Genomic DNA, 13777 nt, shown 5'->3' with positions numbered 1-13777 from the left:
TGAAGGTGAATTTTGCAGTACCGAGTGGCACAACTATATCATAATTTATTTTTAAGTTTTCACAAAAAATACTCTTTTGCATTCAATGACCATAGTAACAATAATATATAAAAACACGATATTTGACATATTAAATAAACTTCGGATGATATCAGGTTATGCAATAAACATGAGCTCATTATATGATATCCGTAAGATTTCAATATCACTTCGTGCAAAATATTTGAAAAACTTTCATCATATGGAGGCATGCGTGACGATAAAAGAAAATACATTCGCTGGATGCATATCTTTCTGTTGAAAAAGGTATCTTTCTCGTTTACAAGTCCAGGCGATACGACACCATCTGCATTGCCACATTTTACGTGAGGCAACACGTATTCGGTGGATTCCACTAATGCGATGGTCCGTTACTGCCTCGCCCTCTATATATACCCCTTTCGCCAGACGGCTTCCTCCTGCCTCTTGAAACATCGCGTCGAACCGGTACATAGTCATATCTCTCTTCTTCTCCAACGCCGGCAAAATATTCTCTCTCTTCTTCTCCGGCGCCGGCGAAATGTCTACTCGCCGCTTCCTATTCAAAAGACCACTCGCTACCACTACTTCATCCCAGGAGCGCTCGCCGTACAACGGCCATGTGAACAGGCAAGCAAAATTCCTTTTCTTTTCTTAGAACGGAACAATTTTTAAGTTTCTTCCTAGTTGAAGATGGGTATTTGGCCAAACGGAATACTGCTACGGTAGGTAGAGAGGAGGGTCGCCGAAACCCGGGCGCCGAACTACGTTTCGGCCGCAGCCCGCGGCGTGGCGCCCATCGGCGGCTCGCCCCCACGCGAGCGACGGCCGAGATCGCGCGGCGTGAGGTGGCGCCCGCCTGGCGGTGGCCAGCCGAGCCCCCGGACGCGAGACCGCCCAGGTGAAGAGGATTCCATGGCCGCCGGACGCGTCCGTCCAGGTCCGTTGGGGCTGCGGCGTATGCAACTTTGGCAGGCCGCGCCGAAGTGCGCAGTCCAAACCGCCAGCCCCCGCCAGCCCGCCCGCAATAAATCGCCTCCCCCGCCGCGTCTTCCAAACCTCGCCAAGCCTCGCCCGCGCGCAGCCCACCCCGAGCCAGAAAATCCAGCTAGCCATAAGACACCACCAGCCTGCCCCGTGCCCCGCACCGAAACCTCGTCGCGTCGCGCGGAAGCAGAGGAGAGTTGGCGGGCGGGTAGGGTTGGGGGAAGGGAATACAGCCGCGGAATCCCTCGCCTCGTCATCCTCCACCGCTAAACCCCCTTCTCGCTCTCTCCTCCGCGGCCGCCGCGCCGACGCCCGCCTGCTTCCCGGCCCGCGCCGGGAGGGGGAAACCCTAGCAGCGGCAGATCTCGCGCGGGCGCGCTGGATCCGGGCGCGCAGGCGCCCGATTCGGGCGGGGGAATGGCGGACGACGGGGCCGCGGACCCGGAGAAGGAGCTGCGGCAGCTGGAGGACCGGCTCAGGGAGGTCGGGGAATGCCTGCAGGCTCCGCCCGACGAAGCAGAGGACCTGCTCAAGCTCCTCAAAGTGAGCCCCGCTCGTGCCCCGCGCTTGTACTTATCTGGTTTCATTATTATACTATGCATCTGCTAGGGATTGCTGTCTATGATGTGTCGTGTTCGCCCGTGTGGTTTCGGCTCCGGTTTGTCGTAGTACCAGTGGAAAACACGGGTGGATTTTGCGCTCTTACCTGTTTGCTGTGATTGATTGAACCGCGGGTGGACTGCTAGCTGGGCTGGTGATTTACTCTAGGGTTGCTTAGTCTTCGACGCTCTGGAATTCGTGAAACTTTTCGTTCTGGCCGAAACAGGAAGAGTTTTCAGTTCTCTATACTGTGTTTCATGTCTCAAAAAAAATACTGTGTTTCAGGGATAGATTGTTGGTATACAGAGTTACCCTGTCATAGATTCCTGACAATGTTTTTTTTACCTTTTTAGCAATTGAACTTCAGCAGATATTATACAATACGCCTTTCTAGGCTTGAATTGCTCCTTCGATTATACCTGTTAGGGTTCCATTTATGGAACATGACAATGTGATTTTGTATTTTCTATTTGGCTGTTTGGTATGACTGAAAAGCTGGAGGTGTTGGCCTCTTAGAACTTCTTGGCGAATATTGATTGGATTGAGGTTGAGATGTTTACCACAAAAGAGTTTACCGTCAGCCTAGTTTATTCTCTACTTCTATGAAGTTTGTCCTTTTTTCTCTCTCTTGCAGAAAGAGGAAGTGCTTTCGGTGTTCTGGAATTTTTTTTTCTATTCTGAATAATTGATGTAGGGATTTCCATAGTTTGGAATGACTGTAAATGTTAACGGTCTGATTATGCCAGCTGCCTATTTAGGTTTGCTCCTCTAATTGTATGAAGACAACAAGTTGGTTGATTGTTTGTTTATCCAGGAAGTTGAGGACTGTTTACTTAAAGTTGAGCAATCACCTCCTGAAAGCACATCAAACGCTATTCGACCAGCAACTGAAGCGCTGGTCAGGAAAGAGCTGATGGGCCATACTGACCCAAATGTCAGGCTTGCTGTGGCATCATGTATCTCCGAGATCACAAGAATCACGGCACCCGACGCTCCATATGATGATGATGCAATGAGGGTATAGTTTCTCCTGAACAAAATGATTCCTGTTGTATTATGTGTACTCACATGTTTTTACTTGGTTTCAGGATGTATTCTCTTTAATTGTGGGTGCCTTCCAGCATCTGGATGACATAGAGAACCCATTCTTTGGAAGGAGAGCTTCGATTCTTGATACTGTTGCAAAAGTCCGGTCCTGTGTGGTGATGCTAGATCTTGAATGTGATGATTTGATAAATGATATGTTCCATCACTTCTTGAGGACTGTTTCGTAAGAAACCTCTTCATCTGTATTGGTTTCATCTATTTCTTCTCTTTGCTGATTTCTTGATGTGCTAAAACTTGTTTTTCTAAGCTATATCCTGGATGCACGCTCAAGTTTCCATAGATTTATCTAACATAGCTTGTACCTTATGATTTGTTAAGGAACAAGAGCTAGCTGCTCCTTTTTTTTGGATCTGTTCTATACAAGAAATGAAATGACAGAGTTAATCTAATTCTGATATGTAATTTGATATTCTCCTTAGATACTTCAACATCATATCTGTAGTTTTGACAGCATCGCTAAACTGCTAATATTGATTCTAAGCTTAGTGCTCCGTTTCTCTGGGTGGAAGGTACACATGCACACACTGATTATTATTTTATAATGATCTAAATGAATCTTTAGTTTGATCTTAACTTAACAATATCCTGCCACTATGTTTATTCTGTTTTCTGAACTTTTCTTAACAATATCATGGTTTCATATATGTTGTATTCTGCATACAAGTTCTGAACTTTTCTGTCTCTTATTTCAGGTCTGGACATTCAGATACTGTCATATCCTGCATGGAAACAATAATGAGATTGGTAATTGAGGAAAGTGAGGATGTCCAACCACAGATTGCATCATGCTTACTCCAAAATGTTAGAAAAGAGGAAAAGGTACATCTGTCTGAACTTTCCTCACAACAGCAACACAGATTTTACATTCGTAGCATAAGGGTTGGCATGATCTAATTGTTTTGATTTTTTTTCCAGGAATCTTCTTCACCTTCTTTTGAACTTGCTGAGAGGGTGATAGACTCGTGCCGTGAAAAACTAAAGCCAGTCTTTCTGCAATCACTAAAAGGCACTTCCTTGAGCGAATACAGCCAAATCGTTGCATTAGTTTGTGAAGAGGGTTCAGATGACAGGGAAGATAACAATGCTGATCCTTCTGGGAAGGACACGGTTAGTTAAATTTCAAACTTGCAACAACTAATATTGGAAGATGTTTTGCTTAAAAAAAATATTGTGCTATTCTTACATGCTGTAGAATATGCAATCTTTGTTTTTTCATTGTTTGGTTTTAGATGGTGGTATGCATAATTTTTCACTTTGTTAGATTAATATGGATGGTTTGGGAGATGAAATTGTGTTTGATTTTAGCCTGTAGAATGAAATTAACTGCTTTCAAATGCTTGAAGAAATTTTTTTAGTTGATAGTCTTTACTTTTGATGTCCTAATAGGTGGATGATGGCAAACTCTCTGAAAGGACTATCTCTGACGAACTACCACAGGTACGCTCTGCATCTTCAGAATTTATAGAAATTACTGATATAACACCAGCTTCCTTTTTTTTGGTGGGGCAGGAGTCTTCAAAGGCAGAGCAAGATGTTAGCCATCCGGAGCAAGATGGTACTTCTATGAATGGCAATGCAGCTATTGCTATTAGCAACAATTCAACTCCAGCTGGTACTGGTGAGTCTAATCAAGTACTACCTTCCACAAAAGAGAAGCATGCACAACCTTGCTATGCTGAAAGCATAGTGGATGCTGATCAATTGAATATTTGTCACCATGAAGGTGCAGATTCCATTGCTGCAGAGCCCAAAAAGAAGTCAGCCCTTGATTCAGATAAAAGTATTAAGCTCAATCCTCTGGATAAATCTGAAGCAACTGCACATTCTGGTGGTGATACTAAACAAGATCTTGTAGCATCTGGAGAGGAGACCAATGGAGCAGCTGATGATACATCAAGGCCTGCTGATATTACACCCGTTAAACCAAGACGGGGCCGACCTCCTGGTCCAAAGTCATCGGAGAAGAAGGCTGCTGCAAAGAATAAACCTTCAAGTTTGGATTTGAAGAAGGCCGAGGAGGCTAGTGATTCAGCAGGGAAGTCGACAAAACGATCAGCGAAGGATGAGGTCAAGTCTTCTGTAAAAAAGGCTGGTGAAGCAGAATCATCTAAGAAGCCTCAAAAGAGTAGTTCGAAGCAGCAGAAGGATGAAGCTCTTTCTGAGGAAGATCCTGCTGAGGATCTGAGCTTAAAGGTTTTTCCCTAAACACTAGCAAGTTTTGTTTTCTGAGGAAAAGGATCTGAGTAATATTATCTGCTTTTTGACATATGCTACCTCTATTGTCTAGCACATTGCCTGTCATGTCTTCTAGGTTGTATTATAGTTTTCTTTGAAGTTCTATGTTTGTGTATTGGATAATGTGTGAGTAATATTATCTGCTTTTGACATATGCTACCTCTATTGTTTAGCACATTGCCCGTCATGTCTTCTAGGTTGTATTTAGATCCATATTATAGTTTTCTTTGAAGTTCTATGTTTGTGCATTGGATAATGTGTGTGTAACTTTACTCTTTATTGTTGCTAGGTATCAAATCTTGCTACTTTTTAGTCTAATATACAATTACTTGTATTTAGAATATCTTATTATTCGTACCTTTGTTATTCCAAGCTTGTGATTCAGTTGCTCGTTTGAGTATAGTTTTAGAGATTTAATTGCATGAACGTTCAGCACATCATATGCATTGATTGTAATGCGCCCGTTCAATTCGTTTTTTTAATACTTATTTAGTCTACTGACTGTTTGGCCACAATGCAGGAAATGATCTCGCCGAAGTCTTCAACCAAGGGGCCAGGTAGAACCAAAGGACAAAGCACAGAGAATAGCACATCTAAGAGGAAGCAAGAACAAGATACAGAAGAGGTAAATGACATGCTTGATTGACATTATTGCAATATTTTCTTTTAGATGCCTAGTTGAGCTGTTGAGGTGGAAAATGAAAGTGCTTGATCAATCAGTCTCTTGCGCGGTGAAGAATTTTCTTCATGCTGATAGCTAACCAGTTTATATATATCCTCTTATTATTTGAATAACCTGGTCTTAGGAGTACAGATGTGCCTAGAGTTTTGTTTTGTTTGTTCACAGTTACTTAATCTGATTCTTGAGTTCCTTTTGACAGCTTCCTCGTTCAAGGAAAAACAAAGGCCTTGATGGCAGCCTAATTGGTGCAAGGATCAAAGTTTGGTGGCCAGATGATAAGATGTAAGTAGAATGAAGATTTTGAGATTCTGTCATCTTGTTGAAGTGTTTAATTCCTTCTCTGTTTAATATTGAAAGATGTTTCCATATTTTTTTCATTGATGTACCAAAATGGCTTCATAGGGTTGTCAACCCATTTCTTTGTATACTTATTTATTATGTCTTGTTATTTTTGAATAGTTCTAGTTCTGACGTGTAGCTGCATCAATTTTCTTTCTGATGGTTGATTGGAAATGAATATTCTTTTTGAATTTACCAAAGCATCTTCCTCTCAACATTTTGTCGGCTTTCAGTTTGTATTATTTCCCAGATTTTAAACTTCCTTTTTTTTTTATTTTGCAGGTTCTACAAAGGTGTTGTGGAATCATTTGATTCCAATTCTAAAAGGCACAAGGTGTGTATTTATGCACCACTGCAACCTGAACTAGCTATTTAGCTATGAAAAAATAATGTTGATGAAAGGATCTTTATTTACCTTTTGTGTTTCTTTTCATCATGGTTCTTTCATTTTTTGGAGTGTAGGTCGCATATGACGATGGGGATGTAGAGGTACTACTTCTCAGGGATGAAAAATGGGAATTTATCACTGAGGTATGCACATTTCACCTCATGAGCATATTATGATTATGTTGTTTCCTTGTTTCTGATTAACTTTACTCTGGCAGGAGAAAGGAGCTTCTGTGGCATCTGAAACGTAAGCTATTTTTGTCTTTGCAGCCATTTTTGTATCTGCCATGTCAAAATTATAGCTCTAATTTTTCGCATTTAGTTACAATTCCAAATTTGGATATTGATTCATGTATATGCAGGCATATATGTAGGCAGCAGGGCAAGTTTTCCATATATTGTATTAAGAATGCATACACCCTTCATACTTGAATTGACTTGACTCTTAGAACAGATGATGGTTTTCCATGGGAATGGGATCACAGGTCTTGTTATGCCAATTTGTTTGCCCACCTGCATGGGTGCACACTTGTAACTAGATCTCTGGAGTAGTTAAAGCTTTGGGTTATAGTGAAATAGTGTGATTCTGTGCTTTTGGTGTGATACATGTCTACTTTTCTCCCTGTTTTCCAATTTTAAGTGCCTGGCTTACCTTTGTGTCACGTGGCAATTAGTAGTGTGCATTTGCTATGGTCTCTTCGTTTGCTATGATCACTCCACTGCAATCGGAGTCAGCAGGTAGACTACCATGGTCTTAGTCAAGTTCCATATCTCCTTAAGTCTGGTAATTGCTTGCTTTCTTATAGAATTTCAAGGGAAATGTTTGGTGTAAACTAAGTTGTGGATGCCAGCAAACTGTGCAGAACCCTGCTGGCAACTGATATTTTCCTATTTATCCAAATTCAAAGCATGTTAATAATCTCTTGTACTTGTCCCCTCACTCCTACTCGCCCTAGGCATTATTGTCTGTTAAAAGTTTGTGTTGTTGGTTGTTTTGAACAGGCCACGAGGCAGAAAAAGAAAAGTGGATGCAGTGAAGGAAGAAAATACAGAAACACCTAAAAGGTAAGTTAATTGATGCAAGGAAGTCATGATGATTCATGCCTGGAGATTTTCTGAGTTTAGTGTTTTCTGCATGGTGGCAGTGATGCTGTGGATCCTCCAAAGAAAAGGGGACGTCCCAAAGGTGTGCGTTCAAGCAATGGGACACCGAGTAGCATCTCTGCTACTCCAAGTGCGAAGGGGAAAACTGCAAGCAAGGATGTGAAAGAAACGGCTAAAACTGGCACCAATGTTAAAAAGGAAGTCGAGAAGAGCTCCAAGGACAAAGCCAGTGGATCAACTGAGAAGACAAAGGATGAATTGCCTGAAGAAGTTGATGACAAGAGTGCAAGCAAACCCAAGGATTCCAAAGATGAAGGAAAGTCTACTGAAGGAAAAGCCAGGCCAGGTCGGAAACCAAAAAACCCCAGTACTCCAGCTCCTGTAGTGAGTGATGCTGACAAAGAGAAGCGGAAGGAGAAAGAAGGCAAGACTGGAATAGAGCAGGAGGCATCAGCGAATGCTTCTACAGGAAAGAAGCGCAGAAGGAAGGCTTGAAGTTGGCGCCTATGAACTTCTCTTGTAAACGGATCCGCCCTTCTAGATTTGCTCCATTAGTCAGAGAGGTGCCGGCATGGCACCCACTATTATGGATTTGTAACTCTTGGTTCGGCTGCCTTTTGAACTATCATCTGATTGGCTCTCTAGTGGTTAGGAGTGTTAGCAACATTTGCTATAGTTGTAATGTTAGGAGTAACTTGTTTGTTATGGTCAGATGCATGGTGCCGAGCTTTAAGCGAAATGAATCCCATTTCCCATGCTCGCCATGAGGCCCAGAGCATCGTGTTGTCAGGATGGTGTTGTAGCTTACTGATGGGCTGTTTATTTACAGGCAATTTAAGCAGTAGTTTTCTTAGCGGACGCGCCGTAGTAAAATATGTCGTGCAAAATGGGCTTGTTTCTTTGTTGCATGCTTACCAATTGCTCTGATGCTATCTGCACTTAACCTCTTCCGTGATGTTACATTTACGTAGGTTACGACAGGCCAAGTCGCCAATGCGAGGGCAGCATCGGCATCTACATACTGCGACTAAATGAGATATATACTTGCCTAGCTTTGAACGTAGAAAATACCTGGGCATACACTTCCAGTAACCCTTGGAAATCCAGTAAGATTAAAAAAAGAAAAAAAAAACGACCGAGCAACCTTGATTTTACATATTGGGTGGTTGTAGCGATAATTGCCTTGCGCTTGCCCCTACCGTGGAATGAGAAAATTCAGTTCCTGTTGCTACACGGCTCCTCTAACCTTTTTCTTTTTTTGAAATAAAACGGCTCCTCTAACTTTAGAATGCAAAGCTGCAAACACAGAAAATCATAATAGTGCCAGCGTGGCAAAGATGATGGTTCTGCAGTCTGCACCGAGCACTGTCACACTGCTTCTTAATCTTTTCAATTTTAACCTGGGCCTTGTTTAGTTGTAAAATTCAAAATTCAAAATCCATCACATCAAACAGGAATCTTATATATATGGAGTATTAAATCAAGATGAAATAAAAAATTAATTACATAGTTTGCTAGTAAATTACGAGGCGAATCTAATGAGCCTAATTAGGTTATGATTAGACACTAAATTGCTACAGTAATCATACACAAATGATGAATTAATTAGGCTCATTAAATTCGTCTCGTAGTTTACAGACGAGTTCTGTAATTAATTTTGTAATAAGTCTATATTTAATACTTCAAATATAAAAAAATCCATTTCAAAAATTTTACAGGAGCAACTAAACAAGGCCAGTCTATCAGTCAGCAACGATTAACTGACAGAGACCAGTTCCTCCTCAAATACGAGTTTTTTTTTTCCTTCCGCAACTTGGTCACCGCACGGCACAATACACCGGAGCATCAGGTACAACGACCAGTTCAACTAGTCGAAACTCCATACACATCCAAGTCAGGTGGCGTCACGTCCAGATGGTCAACTAAAGCACAGCCATCATCGATCCCTCCTCTAGTGCTCGGACTTCCTCCTTGGGACTGTTAAAAAATCGGTCCGCAAAACACACATGGCTGTGCTTCTCGCAGCGGTCGTCTCGATCAAAGTCGTGCAAAGCAGAGTCGACTCTATGAGATTAATGGAGGATTAGGCAGTGGCCAGTGGATTAGGCCGGTGTCCGCTTTTTATTTCGAACCGTGCACGGCCGCCGATTTTGCTACTGGGTCCTGCGGGCGCTCGTCAAAGACGATGAGAACGCGTGCGTTTCTTTCTCCAAAGAAAGAAATGACGTCGAGATCACCCGATCCGAGCCCCGGCACTGGAGCCGACCAAGGAGGCAAGGATAAGACCTGCGCTGCTAGGTCAGCTCGATCGCCATCCTCCTGCAGTCCTGCGGCTTCGCCCGACCCGTCGCTTTCCCTGCAGAGAATCTCTGGCCTCTCCTCTTGTCACTTGTTTGAATGCCTCACCTGGATGCCTGGATCTACGGACAAGAACGCAAGCGGCGACGGGTACACTTCGAATGCCGTTTTTATTTTCGCTGTCTTTTTTTTCCTATCCGATGACGGTTAAGCAAACGTAGCGTGATCATTTCTTTGTGATCATGGTCGTAAGCTCGAATTCTTGAACCCGGAGAGCCAGACACTAGTAGCGTATTATTGCGCTACATGCCTACACGATCCTGTCCGGTCTCGTTGCTTTTGTGCATTTTCCACTCTTTAAGCTCAATCCAGCGTCCTGAAAAGGCGACCTTTTAAGCCTTACCTGCCGCGGTTAAGTGGCCTCGGCTACGGGCATTCAGTAGCAGTGTTTTCCTTACCGATCGGTAACCGCCGGTTACCGCCGATTTTTACCGATACCGCTACTAGGCGGCAATCCATACCGGCGGTAAATTTCGAAAAATTTCGCCCGAATTTAAAATTTTCAAAAATATTTGAAATAAAAAAGGAAAAAATATAGTAAGAAAGTAGAGATGACATACATCATTCTAATATAGAACATGTTCAAATATTTGACTGTTTGGGCACTCAAAAAAATAAAAAAACTTTCGGACCGGTAATCCCGAGCGGTATCCTCTAATCCCGAGCGGTATTCGGCGTTTTCCGAGCGGAAATCGGCGCGTTTGGACCGGAAACCACTGCATTGTGAGTATTTCTTGATTTTACATTGATTTTTAGATGTTTGTTGTGTAGCTATATTCAAAAACATGTGTTCATATTAGCTATATGGATCCATTTGTTCATGGTAGTTGGATGTTAATTTGTTCATTTTAGCTATATGTATATATGTGTGTTCATATTTCAAATATGTACATATATTTTCATTTGTTCATTTGTTCATTTGGACCGGAAACCACTACTATGTATTATATATATTGACGATGATGGTTTGTGAGGACTATGGTTGTGATGATTTGCATGGATTATTGTTGTGATGATCTATATGGACTATGGATGTGAATTTCTATTTTTATGATATGAACTTCTATTCTATGTATGTGTAAATGTTATATAATTGTTTGATATATACCATCAGTAATGATATTTACAAAATTACGGTGAAATGCTGCCAAAATTTTTAATTTTCCAAAGTCATACGGTGTTTACCGGTTAAAAACGACGGTTATCGGTCGGTAAACATCGATTACCAGTCGGTAAACAACGGTTACCGGTTTTTTGAATTTGAATTGTCATTTCGAGCGGTTTCTAGCGGTTTTCGGCGATTTACCGCCGGTTTACCGATACCGCTAGTTGGCGAAAATCGCTTTACCGTCGGTAAGGTGAACCTATACTGAACGAGGCTGCAGGTGCCGCTTTTGGAGCTAGTGAGCTAGCCCCAGCGTCGTGCTGCTCGAGAGTGAGTGGTTCGGGAATCGGGATCCTCGCCGCAACCGAAGTGTACGAGCGGCCGCTTTTGGGGCGTGCGACGCGAGTCCGCGTCCGACCGACCCAACCCATCCAGAGGGCCTTTCTGATCCACTACCAGTACACTTGCTTTACAGTTCCATCCCCAAAACTCGCGAGCACACACCCCGTTAGGTTTGCGTCGCCACGCGCCGCACTCGAGGAGAAAAAACGCCCGACCGAAACCCACTCCCGGCTCCCGCGATCGCCGCCCCACCAAATCCGTCGTCCCCCCCAGGCCCCAGCCCGGACTCCACTCGCCCCCGCCCCGCTCGCTCGCTCCCCGCCCCCGTCGTCTCGCGTCAACGAAACAACCGCCGGGGTGTGGGCGTGCGGTTGGGGTGACGTCTCGCGCGAGATGACCAAATCCTCGGCTCGGCTCCGTCCCCGCGCGCACCTGCACCTGACCGACCTGCCGCACGCCTCCTTTTCTCCGTCCCAGTCGCCAGCCGGCACGGCACGAGGCTGCACCCGGCCGCCGCGCCGTTATATACGCCAGCTGCGCGACCCGGGTCCTCCCGCCCGCTCTCCTCGGCCACTAGTAGTACCAAACAAACGGCCGTGCCTCCCGCGCTCCGCATGATCCAGCTGCCCGCCGCGCGCGAGCTGTGACCTGCCCGCGATCGGCGGCCATGTGCACCCCCGCCACGGGCCGCGGCCGCGTGCGGCTCAACGTCGGCGGGCGGGTGTTCGAGACGACGGCCGCCACGCTCGCCGCCGCCGGGCGGGACACCATGCTCGGGGCCATGCTGGACGCCTCCTGGAACGCCGGCCGCGACGGCGGGGACGGCGCCTGGCCGGCCGAATACTTCATCGACCGCGACCCGGCCTGCTTCGCGGTGCTGCTGGACCTGCTCCGCACGGGCGGGCTCCACGTGCCCCCGGGCGTCCCGGAGGCGGCGCTCCACCGCGAGGCGCTCTACTACGGCCTCCTCGACCGCGTCCGCGCCGCGCGCCTCGGGGAGTTGGACGGCGACCGCCTGCGCCTGGCCGCGTCCGTCCCGGGGCGCGCGCCGGGGGACGGCACCGCCGTCCGGGCGGCCCCCGACGGCGGGTGCTGCGTCGCGCACGGCGGCGCCGTCCGCGTGTACAACTGGGCGCTGGAGGAGCGCCGGCCCGTGTACTACCCGGCCCACGCGCCGGTCAACGACGCGGCGTACCTGGACGCCGCCACGCTCCTCGTCGCCGCGCGGGAGCGGCCCGGCCGGCGCGACGACGGCGGCGTGGCGGCCTTCTCCGCGCTCACGGGCGAGCCGCGCCACCGCTTCCGCGTGGCCCACGACCGCCAGCCCAGGTCCTTCACCGCCGGCGCGCTGGCCCTCGGCGCGGGGTGCGACGTCTTCGCCAGCTGCAAGGGCCGGTTCAACGAGTACGGGGTCGGCGTCTGGGACTGGAACACGGGCGAGCAGGCCGGCTTCTTCTACGAGCCGCCCGGCTGCGCGCTGGGCGACGCCGACAGGCTACAGTGGCTCGACGCCACCGGCACGCTCATGGTGGCCACCATGTTCCCGCGGGCCGACTCCTCCTTCATCGGCCTGCTGGACTTCCGGGACAAGAGCGTCGTCTGGTCGTGGTCCGACGCCGGCACCCCGGCGTCGCTCGAGGACAAGCACGCGGTCCACGCTGTCGCGATGGAGGACGGGAGGTCGGTGTGCGTGATCAACCAGTACGACGACCTCGGGTTCCTCGACCTCCGGAGAAACGCCGCCGGCGTGCGCTGGAGATCGCGGAGCAAGCTGACGGCGAGCGGGAAGACCAAGGCGTGCGGCGAGGAGACCTGCTACCCGAAGCTCGCCGCGCACGGCGGACAGCTGTTCGCGTCGACGGGCGACACCATCTCGGTGTTCAGCGGCGCCGACCGCGTGCTGACGTCGACGCTGCGGTGCAGCAACGGCGGCGCCATCTGCGACTTCTCCATCGGCGGCGACCGCCTCTTCGCCCTGCACAGCGAGGAGAACGTGTTCGACGTCTGGGAGACGCCGCCGCCACCGATCATCTGACTGTCACTAGAAAGGGAATTGCTGACACAGGTTCCGACAGAGAAAACACACACACTGTAACTTGCTCGTCATTGGGAGTTGCGACAACGCTCGTGCTTTGTTTCTAGAAAGGAATGTGAATGGATATCGTATCAGTGGAGCACTGCCATTCTCGACAAACACCTTTTCTTTTGCTCTCTGTTCCTTCTGATGTTCGTGATCACCCAGCAATGCTGATCCTGAACACATCAGCGGGCAATCATGGGTTGCGTTCTGTCGAGGTCATCGCGTGTGCACCTGATGTTTCTGTGCTCCTAATTTGTAAAGATATCAGCGCGAAAGATCTCGGCCCCATAATCATAGTACATTATAACCATGATGAGCTTAACACTCAACATGTTTTCCTCATCAGAAAAATAGGAACAGGTAAACTGAGGCTGCCCCAGATGCCATTGTCCACCTCTGCAAGGAAAGAAACAAAAAGGAGACCGAGAAGAAG

General features: G+C 47.0%; 2 protein-coding genes across 4 annotated transcripts; both read left to right on the top strand.

Moving 5' to 3' along the window:
• The first annotated feature begins 1082 nt into the window (after window positions 1–1082).
• Window positions 1083–8317, top strand: LOC120708280 (protein IWS1 homolog). Of its 3 annotated transcripts, none has more exons than XM_039993493.1 (15): window positions 1083–1548; window positions 2420–2623; window positions 2694–2875; window positions 3405–3531; window positions 3628–3819; window positions 4099–4149; window positions 4222–4330; window positions 4442–4905; window positions 5468–5572; window positions 5829–5911; window positions 6251–6302; window positions 6431–6499; window positions 6574–6602; window positions 7358–7420; window positions 7501–8317. In XM_039993493.1, the coding sequence occupies exons 1-15, from the start codon at window positions 1423–1425 to the stop codon at window positions 7952–7954; spliced, it is 2310 nt and encodes a 769-aa protein (XP_039849427.1). In that variant the 5' UTR covers window positions 1083–1422; the 3' UTR covers window positions 7955–8317. The 3 variants fall into 3 exon arrangements, with proteins under 3 accessions (XP_039849427.1, XP_039849419.1, XP_039849410.1); XM_039993485.1 differs by having other exon boundaries at window positions 4436–4905; XM_039993476.1 differs by having other exon boundaries at window positions 4222–4905.
• A 3515-nt stretch (window positions 8318–11832) lies between these two features.
• Window positions 11833–13460, top strand: LOC120708271 (BTB/POZ domain-containing protein At2g24240-like). Its single transcript, XM_039993468.1, has one exon. The coding sequence runs from the start codon at window positions 11932–11934 to the stop codon at window positions 13297–13299; it is 1368 nt and encodes a 455-aa protein (XP_039849402.1). The 5' UTR covers window positions 11833–11931; the 3' UTR covers window positions 13300–13460.
• Window positions 13461–13777: the final 317 nt, after the last annotated feature.

Source organism: Panicum virgatum, chromosome 1K (genome assembly GCF_016808335.1).
Source record: "Panicum virgatum strain AP13 chromosome 1K, P.virgatum_v5, whole genome shotgun sequence".
Classification (NCBI taxonomy): Eukaryota; Viridiplantae; Streptophyta; class Magnoliopsida; order Poales; family Poaceae; genus Panicum; species Panicum virgatum.
This window is presented reverse-complemented; position numbering and strand designations above follow the sequence as displayed.

Coding starts and splice junctions, on each gene's coding strand:
- LOC120708280 (XM_039993476.1), top strand. CDS start 1,423: ATGGCGGACGACGGGGCCGCGGACCCGGAGAAGGAGCTGCGGCAGCTG. Junction 4,150..4,221: donor TCTCTGACGAACTACCACAG/GTACGCTCTGCA, acceptor TTGGTGGGGCAG/GAGTCTTCAAAGGCAGAGCA. Junction 6,303..6,430: donor CCAATTCTAAAAGGCACAAG/GTGTGTATTTAT, acceptor TTTGGAGTGTAG/GTCGCATATGACGATGGGGA.
- LOC120708271 (XM_039993468.1), top strand. CDS start 11,932: ATGTGCACCCCCGCCACGGGCCGCGGCCGCGTGCGGCTCAACGTCGGC.